The sequence below is a fragment of the Suricata suricatta genome, chromosome 11 (genome assembly GCF_006229205.1).
Source record: "Suricata suricatta isolate VVHF042 chromosome 11, meerkat_22Aug2017_6uvM2_HiC, whole genome shotgun sequence".
NCBI lineage: Eukaryota > Metazoa > Chordata > Mammalia > Carnivora > Herpestidae > Suricata > Suricata suricatta.
This window is the reverse complement of record NC_043710.1, coordinates 28244682-28258537: the sequence shown is the minus strand read 5'-3', so window position 1 is coordinate 28258537 and position 13856 is coordinate 28244682. Positions and strand designations below refer to the sequence as shown.

Sequence of the window (13856 nt, the reverse complement as noted above, 5' to 3'; positions counted from 1 at the left end):
GATTGCCCGCGGGCGCCGGGACTGCAGCGTGGGGACCGCCGCCGCGCCCGGCTGGGGTGGCTTCCCCGCGGGGAGGCAAGAACGTGGCAGCGGCCGCGGGAGCCAGGGCGGCGAGGGCCCGCCCCCTCCCCTCGGTTGCATCAGAAGGGAGGGGAGAGTGTGTACAAAAGAAGAGTTTGTGCCCAGTGGCCTTTTAGTGACATGAGTTCTTCCCCATCTTCCCAGTTTCCCTCTTTTCCCTTGATTCCCGGGAGAAGGGAGGTTTTGAGACACTGCTAAGGTCTCCAGGATGAACTTAAAAATAAATGGATGAAAGATGAAGGAGCAGATGAAGGAGAGGATAGACCTCTGGTTCGTATTCCTGGGCCGCGCAGCATGGGTTTCTTGCCTTCTGCCTAATAGTAGAGAGCGCAGAAGTAGGGATGTAAAAATCGTGGTAAGAAGAGAGGGACATTAGGCGATAGGGAGTAGGAAGTGGGGATGGAAACTTGTCCCTCAGTTTCTCTTTCCAGCAGATGTCTGCAGAGGCATCCAGTCCTTTGGCACCTGAGGCCAAAAAGCTGGAGGGTGTGGTGGCAGATTGTGATTTTCTCAGTTGAAGGCAGTTGAATCAGGAACCAAACCTGAAAAACAAAACTTTGGTACATCTCAGTGCACTCTCTCCTTGTTCCCCGGGGACACACTTGGTCATTGTGCAGAGGGATCTGGGAACCCTTCCACAGAGGAATCAGCAGCCATGGCCTGGCCGCTGGTGGAGGCTGGACTGGGGAGGGTCCCAGTAGCCCTGCCTACTGGGCACCAGGCCTCTTGGAACCTTCTTCCTGGGAGTGGAGGATCTTCTTGTCCTGGTACATGAAAAAGAACACAGCCATCCCTGTGCTGATTCGGGCCACCAAAGGCCAATGTGGTTGGTTAAAATATGAGGCTAAATTATACCTATTGTGTGGGTGCACCATCTGCCCACTCTAAAAGATCTTTGAACTTCAAAGCCACCTCCAAACAATCACCTTTTATTTTGCCTAGAAGTACTTTTCTCTTCTTGTTCAGGACTTAACAATGGGAGCCATTGATGAGTTCAGTCTATTGTATTAGCTTTGAAGCACTTGGAAGCTGATTTATTCTGGGACCCTGAGAGGCAGCCATTTGCGGCATTGCTACCTGTGAGGAGGAGGAGGAGAGGTTTTGGGATTTGGAGTAGGGAACTCTACAGTTTGCAGTCCTAACAGCTTCCAGTTTAATGCCTTTATCATGGCCAGTAAGCCTAGTGGTGAGAGCTAGTGCTGGTGGACTTGGCCTGCATTTGGTCCTTATATGGACACCTTAACTTCGTTCATGTATTCATGCAACAAACATTTGCATGTCTATTGTGTGCCAGGCACCGTGTTAGATACTAGGCAGATACAAAGATAAAACTTAATGCTCTAGGCCTCAAAGTACTTATAATGAAAAGTAGAGGAGAGAAACACAAGCAGACACTAATTGCTATGTGTAATAGGTATGATGGTGGAATGTAAAAACCACAGTGACCGCACTTGGGGGAGAAAAAGAGCCCCTAGCGCTTTAGGTTGGCAGGCGGGGCTTAGAGGTTTGGGGATGTCACCTGATCAGAGATTGCGCAGAGGTTGCCAGGTGCACAAGCAAAGGACGGCATCCCTGAAAACAGCCTGCTTGTAAACGTTTTGCAGCCTGTTCTGGGGAATAAGGGGTGTTGGGACAGTAAAGGGACAGGGCAGAAGTAGGGGGTGGAAGGGCAGCTAAGGGCAGAGCAGGAAGACCTCTGTGAGGTAGAGATTAGGTGGTATCCTGTACATAATCAAAATGTCACCATCTCAGAAACTCGTTACTAATGTCAGACAGGCAGGAGGACCGAGAACATAACTGAGGCACGGATGGAGAGACCAGGGGCAGGGGAGTGGCCACGAGTGCCTGAACCAGGCACAGCTAGTCCTGAGGGCCGGAGACACTGAGTCCAGGCACGTGGGAAGTAAAACAGTCAGTGCTTGCTCTTGACTCAGCGTGGAGGGTGGGGAAGTGGAGGGAGGAATCCAGGGGGACATCTGGTCTCTAGCCTGAGCTACCAGACAGGCAGTAGACGCACCACTCACCTGTAAGGTAAATCCAGGCCAGAGGTGGGTGGAAGGTTGGGGCGGGATGGAACACGACCAGCCGCTTCTCTGCCCACAGCTCCTGGTGCAGCAGCCTCCCCACTCCCCAAGCTTGGGCTGGATCCAGGCAGTCACCACCTGACCTTAGATTCTGAAAATGTGACAGTTCTCAGGCTTCTGGAGACAGCTAAGCCAACAGGCTTGGAGAGCGGAGGCCTACCGGCCACACGCAGTCACAAACATGCTACGCGGTCTTAGATAAAACGTAAATTATTTGCCCACATTTAAAATCTGAGCGATTTCACAAACAGACCCTGATTTCCAGTTTCTCTTGACACGGTGGACTCCTGTTCCCATGTGGCATTTGTCGTCCGGAGCAGAGATGGGCAGCCCGGCAGGCGGAAGGCAGTGTATCTCCAGGTTGCCTGAGGCTCTACCTGGAGGCTTGGCTCACTTCTGTTACCTCTGTTACCTGCTGGGTGTCCGCTGAGTTCTCCGTCCACCTGTCATCTAGATTGCTGTCCTTAGTGAGGCCGGGCACACATTCTCTTCCTGTATTCCCCACAATATCCCTGTAAAGGAGGTGTTCCAGTTTATACTCAGGGAAACTGAGACCCAGAAAGGCTGTGATTCCCTGGAAGGAAGCCTGAAGTTACTTGAGGCTCCGTCTGTTAGCTTTGAGACCCGTTAAAATGGCAAATGGGGGGACACATTACTCACACTTCCTGAGAAAGAGAAGCTCGGGGTCCCCAGATTCAGGTAGGAGACAGTAACTTTATGCGTACTAATGAATTCATCCCCCATTTCTAATTAATCAAAGAATAACTGTCAGTTAGAACATCTGTTGACATTAAGATAGTTTTCCCACTGAGTCGATAGACTGCAGCTCAAAGCAAAGAAACAAATCCCTAAGTTGCCTGGCTGAGCACATCCCACGTAAATGGACGACTAGAGTAAAACTTTCTTAAGCATTGGAAATGACTTGTGGGTGTCCTTGAAGTTCCCCACAGGGATTGCATCTCTAGGTTGGGACCCTCTGTCTTGGAGATGAGTGGAACCGTTGAGTTCCCAGCCCGAGGTTTGCTTTGGACCAGGGGTACCTCAGGAGAGTCCAGTGGGCAGTCACTGGACCTCGGGGCCAACTGTGGAGCAGGAGACCCCCCCCCACCCACACAGAGGCACCTTCACCCGAAGGACAGGCAGGGTGTGGCCTCCTGCAGCTGGCTCAGCTGGTCAAGCTTCTTGAATACTTTCCATGATGTGAAGGCTCTTTCATCCCTGACATTTTTTTGCCTTGGCCAACAAGATCTGGTCTTCTAAGTTTGGAGTCTTTGAGTCCAAAGTGGTGTTATTTTAAAAAAGAAGAAGAAGAATATTCTGGTTTACCTAGAATTTTCCTTTTTTTTTTTTTTTTTTTTTTTTTTTGCATTGGACCTGGAGCCAGAAGACCTGGGTTCTTACCCTGTCGTACTAAATACTGGCTATGTGATCTTGGAAGGCTCCTCTCATTTCTGTCAGCCTCTGTTCCCATCACTCTAACACAAGGGAGTTGGACTGCATCTGGAGAAGACCGTTGGGTTTTATCTTACAAATCAACTCTGATCAATCGGTGTCCGCTGGCACAGGGCTGTGTTGTGGATTCTGAGGCGCGCCTGGGTTTATCAGCACAGAGGGCGTGGGCCACTGGTCGTGTCTGCCCTTGGCACTGGGCGGGAGGATGCATATCACCCTCAGAAAAGATGATTTTAGCTCCTTTCCAGCACGATTCGATCATTGCTTTTATTTCACTTGTTTATGCATTTTAGATTCTGTAGTGTTTGATCTTTTTCTGGATCAAGATCACACAAGCCTTGATGGTCAAGGTCACACAAGCCTTGTGGGGTTTGTTTGTTTGTTTGTTTGTTTGAATACAGGAAGATTGTTGATCGAATTGACAGTGATGGGGACAGCTTTGTTACTACTGAGGAACTGAAAACTTGGATCAAGCGAGTGCAGAGAAGATACATCTATGATAACGTCGCTAAGGTCTGGAAGGATTATGATCGGGACAAAGATGACAAAATTTCCTGGGAAGAATACAAACAAGCCACCTATGGTTACTACCTAGGTAAGAGGTGCCCCCTGAGCGTCTGCGAAGCTGGGGCCCACAGAGTGAACTCCTACGGGAGCTCTCAACACATCTGCTGCCTCGGGGACATGTCACAGCCCCCTGAGTAGAACCCGCTTGTGTAACATCCTCCTCTGCTTACTGAGAATGGACAGAGCTCCTTCCTTTCAGTGAAGCTGTAGGTGGTGAGTAGCGGGAAGGGTCCTGGGTCCAATAAAAAGTGACTTAGGATGCTGTCCAGTCTGAGCTTACAATCTCGGAGATGCAAAGAACAAAGAGAACAGTGCAGAGATGAAGCGTGTCTGTGCTACAGTTTCAGAACGCTGCCAAGTTTCAGATAGCAAGGACCCAGTAGGCTGGAGCAGTCAAGGAAGGCTTCCTGGTGGAGGGTGGCCTGGGAGTTGGGCCTTGAAAAATGGATTTATATTTGGAGAGATAGAGTCAAGTGGAGAAGGTTGTTCCACCGGAAGAGCAAAGGGGCAGCAGTGAATTCAGCAGTGGGTAGGGCTTGGATGTAAGACATGCTTGTTTGTGAAGGTAGAGGGATGTGTGCAGAGCACGGGGTGCAGCCCCACTGGGGACATGGTAGAGAGAGCTAGGAGACAGGTCTGAGGAGAGCTGGTGACGCACACACTGATGGTGAGGTTAAGGGGAATTATGAAAGCCAAACAAACGTCTAGACAGAATGTTGTAGGTACTAGGGAGCCTGTGCAAGTTAAAGGTCAAAGAATGATATTATGAAAGCAGAGTTCTACGAAGAAAAGTATGACATTAGTGCGGCCTAAAGCCAGCACTCCTAACCATTTGCTATAATGCCTGGATTATAGGGGTGCTGAAGGGACAGATGCTAAAGGCATTCTGAAATAAAATGCTTCAAAGAACTCAATAGGTCAGGACCTTTGACCCAAATATGTACCATTTGGGCATGAAGGATGAGTGATCTGGAAGGAAATGCCTTCCTCAGCAGCCCAGTTTAAATGTTTCTGCACACACCTTGCAGGAAACCCTGAAGAGTTTCAAGATACTTCAGATCATTACACCTTTAAAAAGATGCTGCCACGTGACGAGAGAAGGTTCAAGGCTGCAGATCTCGATGGTGATCAGATAGCCACTCGGGAGGAGTTCACAGCCTTTTTGCACCCTGAGGAGTTTGAGCATATGAAGGAAATTGTGGTTTTGGTAAGATAAAGAGCCTGAACTGGGAAAAGACCAGAGTGGAATCTGTACCAAAGTCTTGTCCCTTCTTCTGAAGAAAGAGCATGCTTCAGCCTGAGGAATTGGAGAAGAACCCTGAAGTAGAATACAATGGGATACTTGTCTACCCCCGTGAGTCAGGGCAGGCTAGCTGCTGTAACAAACAGCCCCAGTCTTAGCCATGTAAAATAGAGCTTAGTTTTGCTTATACCAAGTGCAGTGCAGATGGCTTGAGTCAGGTGGGCCTTCTGGGCACTTCTCCAAGGATTCTCGGGCTACTTACACCTTGTACTCTATCACCTTGTGGCTTCAAGGTTGTCCTGGCAACAACCAGTTGGGAGACAAAGGAAAAGAGAGGGAATGAGGAGAAGGCAACAGTCTACTATCACGGTTTTGGCCAGGAAATGAGCCATCCTTACCTGTTACCTTCCATGGGCTGCTTCTAGCTATGACAAGGCAGGGAAATACAGTTTAGATGTGTGCCCGAAAAGAGCAGAAGGTTTAGGGAGCAACCAGCTAGTCTCAGTCCCATTTTGTACCCTTGAGGGAACTAGAAAAAGACTCTGAAATGGAATGCATGATAGTTAAACCATATAGAAACTTAAAATAAAACTGTGGCTGGAAGGATGCCCCTCTCCGGTCTGGGTCTTTGGAGGGTGAATGAGTCTGACCCTTGGCTTTGAGGGATGCTTGTAAGGCCCCTGAGTGTAATTTCTTTCCATTGTGGCTGGTAGGGTCCCAAATGTCTTCATTTGCCATGACAGTAAAATAAATGCCATCATTTCTTTCCTGGGCAGATAGCCCAGGCCAGTTCTGACTGCTTTGATGCCGGAAACATGCTAAAGTTTGATGCTAAAGTTTTTGTTCATAATCGGCTCTGGACTATATTTTAGTTGTCCAGTTGGTAGATGGGGTCCACTCTTTATTCTTCCTTCTCATGACCACCATGACACTGAGGACTTGGCAGTCACTCTAAGAATCATTTCTTTTTACCACCCAACATCCATGTAGTGATACCTAATTTGCCAGAGGAGGATGAAGATGGGGGAAATGTCCACAAGAGGATTTCGTGCCTCTGGATTGGCCCTCTGCTCTAGGGTTCGCTATTTTCTTTAGCCCAGGATATGCCTTTGAGTTGCTATGACAGTGGACAGTAAATTCATTTAATTACTCACCCTGGTAATAAACCTAATTAAAAAGTCTAATGGACTAAATCTAGAACATATACATTCAAAAGTCAGATATACTTGTATTTTTTAATTGGGCACTATTTCATATTTTTATGATACAACCCAGTGTTCCTAGTCCAGTTAGCCCTGGAATCTAATTTTTTTGTGATTATCTAGGCTGGTGGTTCTCAAGCTGGGTTCCTCAGGTACCCCAGAGGATGATTTGGCTGGATGGTGGAGATAGTTGGGATAAAATCAGAGTCCCTCTGGACTTACGTGTACATTTTCATGTGAAGAGAGTGTTCTGCTGTTACAGTTTTGGGATGGGGGAGGAGGAACCGAAGCCACTGCCTACTTTTTACAGATAAGAAACTAACCCAGGGAGGTAAAGAGATGAGCCAAAAGTTTCCAAGCATTCTCCACCAGAAAAGCCAGAGAAAGGAGGACAACAGGCAGAACTCTCAGACTTACTTAGAGCACATACCGTCATTTGTTCTCTATTCCCTCTGCTTCCTAGGAAACTCTGGAGGACATCGACAAGAATGGGGATGGGTTTCTGGATCAGGACGAGTATATTGGTGAGTGTGGCCTGAGTCTTGCTCTGCCGTCCCAACTGGGCAACAGTCTTCCACCCACACGTCCAGCTGCTTTCCCCAGATGTCTCTTTTAGCAGCAGCTCCAAGCCTGAAGTTGCCAATTTTGTGCCCTCCCACCGGGGAGGGACTTGTCCCACCAGCCCCTCGCAGTACGGTCTCAGGGAGGCATTTATGAGACTTCACACAGTGGCCAAGAGCAGGCCCACGGCTCTGAGAGGTGCCCCCCTCCACACTGTCTAGTTTTACCTTTGCAGAATGAGCGTGGGGAATCCTACAGATTTACAGTTAGGCTAGAGCAGAGCGTGTCAGGAAAGACCCTGAAGTCATGCTGTGGGTCAGTCCGTGGGGTCTAGAAGCACTAAGTAGAAGGAGCTGTGTTGAACACCCAGGCATCCGCAGAAAGGCGCTCCTTCTTAAAGAGGTACGTCCTTTTACAGGGCGCACGGTTGCCCCATGACGAGCCATTGTGTGCCTCTGGTTTCTGATCCTTTGATTGGGAGTTCCAAACCTGGCATTTTGGTCTGATGGTCTCCACTTCATGCATCAGGAAGTGCATCGTCAGGTACCCGAGCCCTAGCGGAGTGGGGCTCAAAGTAACGCACCGGGTCAGAAGCCACCCGGCTGGTTAGAGCCCTCCTGAGCGGCCTGTAGGTCTCCAGGCATAAGGACTGGGGCAGGCAACATGGCAGTTTCCATTCGACCCTCGTCACTGACACCTCAGGGCTCTGCCGCTTGGCTCCGGCAGCAGGCTGCCTTGTGACAGCTCTTTTGCTCCCAAGTGTCAATAAAGTAAAGGCTGGAAGTCATTTGAGGGATGGGATGCATATCATTTTTGTACACTTAGAGGCGTTGTACACTTTCAGCGTAAAACAAGAGGCCACGTCGCCATCCGTCTCTGTTCTGTGGTTGTATCACTTTGCCACCCCAGGTACAGGAACAAGTGCGTTCAGTAATGAAGAGCAAAGTTTCTTCTAATCATTAGAAATTATATTTGATCTGAACGACCGAACGCCGTTCTCCTTCGGCCTGTGGTAACAGACAGGTAGCTCTCACCACAGTAATTAAAGTGATCTTGGTGGCACTACCTTTGTGGGATAACACATGCTGACAGGCTTTTCGTCCGCGCAAGCCGCAGAGCCGTCGTCCGGCCCGGTGCGTGTGCGAGGGACAGTTCAGGGCTGCAGACGTCTCACCTTGACGGTGGTGATGGAATGAAACAGAAAAGGCTGACGGATTGAAACAAGCAATGCAGCACTTTTGATTAAAAGTGTGTGCTCTCCCTGGCCCTCCTGAACTCTGCATTGAAACGGTGCAAAGTCAGGGGCAAAACTCTGAGTGGCTTTGCCTAAAAGAAACATCCCATTCTTCACACTGGGGAAGGAGGCAGATGGGGGCCCTTGTGCTTGAAAATACAGTTCTGAGCAGTTCGAAAGCAGAGAGGCCTGATGTGTGGACTTGTTTAGCAAGTGACTTCAGTTACGGAAGAGCCTTCTTTTCAGGGAGGAGGGGGAGTGGAAAACTGGTGGTGATGTGGTGGACTGGGAAGAGCCCTGGACGCAGGAGTCCTGGCTTCTCCGCTTACTAGCTGTGTGGCCCAGTGGGAGGCACGTAATCATGAGAAGCGTCAGCTTCCTCCTCCGTAAAATGGGGATGCATAGCTCCCACGCTTGCAGGATTAGATGATGCCCAAGGTAGCTAATAAATGTGACAGCTCTTTCTCAAAAACAGTCTGCACATGTCCAATGTGGGTCTACTTTGTGCTGAAACAAGAGTCTTGCTCTCTTTTTCCCCTTTATTCACTACCGGCTCTCTCTACTTCCTGACGTTTCCATTAAAGAGAAAACTGCCCACAGAGTAGCCGTGTTGTCCAAGAAGATCTAGTGACTTAGCAAACAATGCATATAAACTTTTCCTTCTTTTTCTTTTCCCTGTCATTGTGTGAAATAAGGATAATGATCCATCTTATAGAATTGTTATAAGGATAAAGTAAAATGATCTATGCAAAAGCCCTTTGGAAATTATACAAGCAGTGACAGGAATAAGTGGTAAAGGCCATGGGTTGGAGGCAGAGTGCCCCTGCTCCTACATAGCCTCGAGCTTATACTCCCTGTGGGTCCTTAGGTTAAGGCTGTGCCTCAGTGTTTTCATCTATAAAGTGGGAATAATAACAATACCTACTTCATAAGGTTATTAAGAAAATTAAATGAGGAGCGCCTGGGTGGCTCAGTCAGTTTAGCAACCGGCTTCTGCTCAGGTCATGATCTCACGGTTTGTGGATTTGAGCCCCACGTCAGGCTCTGTGCTGACAGCCTGCTCAGAGCCTGGAGCCTGCTTCAGATTCTATACCTCCCTCTCTCTCTGACCCTCCCCTGCTCACGCTGTCTCTCTCTGTCTCTCAAAAATAAATAAATAAAAAACAAACATTTTAAAAAAGAAAATTAAATCGTGAGCCAGTATTCATCTTCTGGTTCCTAAACTCAGTTCTTTCTGTTCCACCAAGCAGCCTTCATAGTGGATACATCAGTCTATCATTATCCCCAAGAAACTGCCCATAGACCTCTGGGTTAGGACTCTTGATTGGTCATCATTTTTCCAGAAACTCAGGAGGTCAGGGATTTTCCTTGACTTACCTTCCCACTTGTCCTCATAACCAAGAACAACCTTCCCTTCCAGCGGATATGTTTTCCCACGAGGAGAACGGCCCTGAGCCAGACTGGGTTGTGTCAGAACGGGAGCAGTTTAATGAGTTCCGGGATCTAAACAAGGACGGAAAGTTGGACAAAGATGAGATTCGCCACTGGATCCTGCCTCAAGACTATGACCATGCTCAGGCTGAGGCCAGGCACCTGGTGTATGAGTCAGACAAAAACAAGGTATGTCACCTTCTTCTGGAATTGTTCCTTGAAGGGAGACAGTTTACATAAGATTGGTTCTGTTTGCTTCTTTAGTGATAGTATTTGGCCCATGTAGCCGTGTCGTTCTTGACCTACATTAGAGACTTGTGAACTTTAGCTAGACTTTGATGTTTTTTTAAGTTTTTTAACATTTATTTATTTTTGAGAGAGAGAGAGAGACAGAGGGCAAGTGGAGGAGGAGCAGAGAGAGAGGGAGACACAGAATGCAAAGCAGGCTCCAGGCTCCAAGCTGTCGGCACAGAGCTGGACGCAGGGCTCAAACTCAGGAACCATGAAATCATGACCTGAGCCAAAGTTGGACGCTTAACCAACTGAGCCAGCCAGGGCCCCAGCCAAGACTTTAGTAACCCACAGTGAACTCATTCGGCCCATATATCCCTGGATAGTCTGCTAGGGGCCACACACTTAATTCCCTCCTAGCTCCTGGGACTGCAGAACTGGTAATTGTGTTTGCTGTGGGCAGAGCATAGATTGACAAGATACACCCTGAGTTGCCGTAGGACTGGTTTGTTCATTCAGCCAGTCACTCATCTGTAATGTGCCAGGCACAAGGATGCCCATCCCCTTACATCCCAGGCATTTCCAGCAAGCTCTTACTGCTGGCTCTGATGCCCAGCCTTTCTGTACCTGTTGATAAATATCCAAGTCAATAAACAAGAATTAGAAAGAAGTGCTGTCTCTTCCCAGTTCGATCACTGCTCCAAGTTCTTGGGACACAGTAGAGTTTTGCAGTCAGGCTCTAAACGGGAAGTGGAATTCTCTGGGGCTTGTTTGGGGAATGTCAGCACTGTTTGTAGACATAACTGGATTCTAGCTTCTGAATTCCTCGAGGACTTGCCTGATGTATTTTAGCACAGCGTGTAAGCCAGGAGGCTGTTACGGTTTGGTTTTTGCAGGGCAGTGTGATGGTGGCTGCCGGAGGTTCCTCGCAGCTTCTTCACTGTGACCTGTAATATTTTAAATGTTGAAAATCCATGAAATTAACCTGAGCTTCATGCTGAACTATTACTCAGAGTTACCAGAGCTGCTGTGACAGAGGTCTTTCCTCTCTCTTGCAGGATGAAAAGCTAACCAAAGAGGAGATATTAGAGAACTGGAACATGTTTGTCGGAAGCCAAGCTACCAATTATGGGGAAGATCTCACAAAAAATCATGATGAGCTTTGATACATACAGCAGACCGTCGGAGGCTTTCTTTCATATCCTGGATGGTTGCTACAATTGTCTCATTTGCAAAAAAAAAAAAAAAAAGCAAATTTATAACCTCAGATTGGGGTTAAAATTGTTTTTCATTCAGTATTTACTGGAAAATCGTTACTGCTATTCTTCCAGTAAGACTTCTCTCCAAACACGTTAGAACCTGGGTAAATTGCAATGCTCTGTGGGGATACTTGCTAGAAACGATTTTTCGGCTTTTCCATTAAACATAGACTAAAGGGGAAGGAAATTTGAAAGAGCCCCTATATTCAGAAGTTGGGTGGGTTGGGGGCAATGTAGGAAGCGACTGCTATGTATTTTAACTGCACATTTTTTTTGCATTTGCCACTGTTGAACGGCTGGTTCACTGATGGAACTACAGTGGTGTTTTCCTGTGTAGGCTTATTTCAGAGCACGCCTAATATACCAGATTCTTCCTTCCTGTCTTTGTACTCTGAGCTCTCACTGTAAATGGTATATAAAACCTCCGTGCATTTTCCTGCACGGACCTGCTAATGTGCACAACAGATCCCTATCTTTGTGGTTTTTGTTTTTACATTAAAAAGCAATCAAGAAAGATAATGTGAAAAAGAAAGGAATTTTAGAGGTAGGGAAACGTGAATGTCAGGCATTCAAAGAGCTATAGGAAAATGATAAACACTTTATTATACTTGAGAACATTTTCATGACATATAAATGAGGTAGGTAGGTCTGATCTTGGAAGAAGTGAATAGAAACACAACCCATTTCCTCGCTGCTCACCAATAGGAATGAGGCAGTGGGGTCCCGGGGAAGTGCGGCTTGTGGAGCCCTGGAGTCTGTGCTGTCTGGTCCTGGTGAGTCCGCGACCCTCGGAAATGCCCCCAGGACTCTACACCGTGCAATTAGGACACGTGATGCTCCAAGCCATTGGCTGAACTGGTAGAAACAACTTTTACAGGTTGAAATTTCACCTTGTAAGTAGAAAGCGAACAAAATAAAGGATCCCGCTGAGGATTTTCTACTGTGTCTGTGGTGTTTGACCTCGCGTGTTCTATTTGTGACATTCTTATTCATATCGAATTAACTGTGGGTGGGATTATATAAGTAAGATTATAAAAGTTCTGGGTTTTAATCCGACTCCTGCAATGTTTGGCATATACTCATGTTATTGAATCAGTCCATACTTCTTTCTCTGCTAGTAAGGGCTTCTGCAAGTCGTCATAAGTGGTAAGCCTCTCCAAGACTTTCAGGGTCTGGTTCCTTCCTGTCTCAGCATCTCCCTACCATTCTCCTCTGCACCCCCCATAGCCAGCCCCACTAACTTCCTGGTCCTCGAACACACCAAGTTCATTCCCAGGTTCGGTCCTTCGCTCAGATTCTGAACACCCCTCTCCCATGTCCTTAGGGAATTCAGATGTCTCCTCCTCAGTGGGGCCTTCCAGACTCCATCATTTCTGGTGGTCACATCTGAGTCCCTGTTTGTATTCTGTCTCATTTCCCCATCTTATTTCCTTCTTGGTATGTATTAACCATTTATGCCGTTGTTTCTTAGGGTTGATATACAAATGACCACAAAGAGGGAGGCTTACAACAACATAAACTTAGTCTCTCCTGGTTCTAGAGGCCAGAGTCTGAAATAAAGATGTCAGTGGGAGGATCTAGGGCAGAATCCTTCCTTGCTGCTGCCAGACTCTGGTGGCCTCACATGTTCCCTTGTTGTGGCTACATCGCTCCACACTCTGCCTCTATCTTAAGGCCTTTTCTACCTCTCTCTGTCTCCTCTGTGTGACTTGTAAGGATCCTTGTCATTGGATTTAGGGACCACCTTAATAATCCAGGATGATCTCTCAAGATTCTTACATCTGCAAAGACCAGTTTTCCAAGGTCACATTCACAGGCTCCAGGGGTTAGGAGGTAGACAGAGCTTTGGGGAGAGGGGGGCACCTTCAGCCAACTGCACCATTTGATATGTTCTTGTTTGTACATTGTCTGCCTTGCCCCCGCTGGAATTCAAGGACAATGATCTGGTCCGTCTTACGTCCTGCCGTTTCCCAGGACCTAGAGCAGTAGTGCCTAGCCTACAGTAAGTGCTCTGCAGTGAGTTGCTGAATGAATGAGAGGTAGTTAGCTTTAGTCAAAGAGGATATTCTTCAGGGGGAAAGAATGGTGTAAATAATTTAAAGAATAGCAAACATTTGCTGAAAGAGAAGCTCACTAATTTGCCTGACTCCTCTAAGTGGCAGGGCTAGAACTCGCATCCGGGTGTTCCTGGCTCCAAAGTCTCCACTGGGTAGCACTAGGTTTTACTGCTCCAACCTTCGAATCTGATATATGTTCCCTTTATTTCTTTGCTCACCCATAAGGTATGATTATATGGTCAGGAAATGAGAATAACTTCTCTTACCCAGGAATTGACTGACACCTTTTTTTTTTTTTAAAGCAATGAAAACCTGTCTTTTGAAAAATGAGAAAATAATATCTTGTAACCTAATTAGAAGCATAACACTTGTAAAAGGTGCTAACGTTATTTTTCCCCCAAAAGGGAATACTGGTTGATTTATTAAGTTATGCATAGTAAAATGTTAAATATAT

General features: G+C 47.3%; 1 protein-coding gene across 1 annotated transcript in view; it reads left to right on the top strand.

Moving 5' to 3' along the window:
- RCN1 (reticulocalbin 1) overlaps positions 1 to 12290 on the top strand; it is a 31319-nt gene extending 19029 nt beyond the window's left edge. The window contains exons 4-8 of the mRNA XM_029915552.1: positions 3968 to 4212; positions 5213 to 5391; positions 7093 to 7153; positions 9845 to 10044; positions 11145 to 12290. Of these exons, the coding sequence (XP_029771412.1) occupies positions 3968 to 4212; positions 5213 to 5391; positions 7093 to 7153; positions 9845 to 10044; positions 11145 to 11252 (793 nt within the window). The 3' untranslated portion in view covers positions 11253 to 12290. The remainder of the gene's footprint in view (positions 1 to 3967; positions 4213 to 5212; positions 5392 to 7092; positions 7154 to 9844; positions 10045 to 11144) is intronic.
- The last annotated feature ends 1566 nt before the right edge of the window (positions 12291 to 13856 follow it).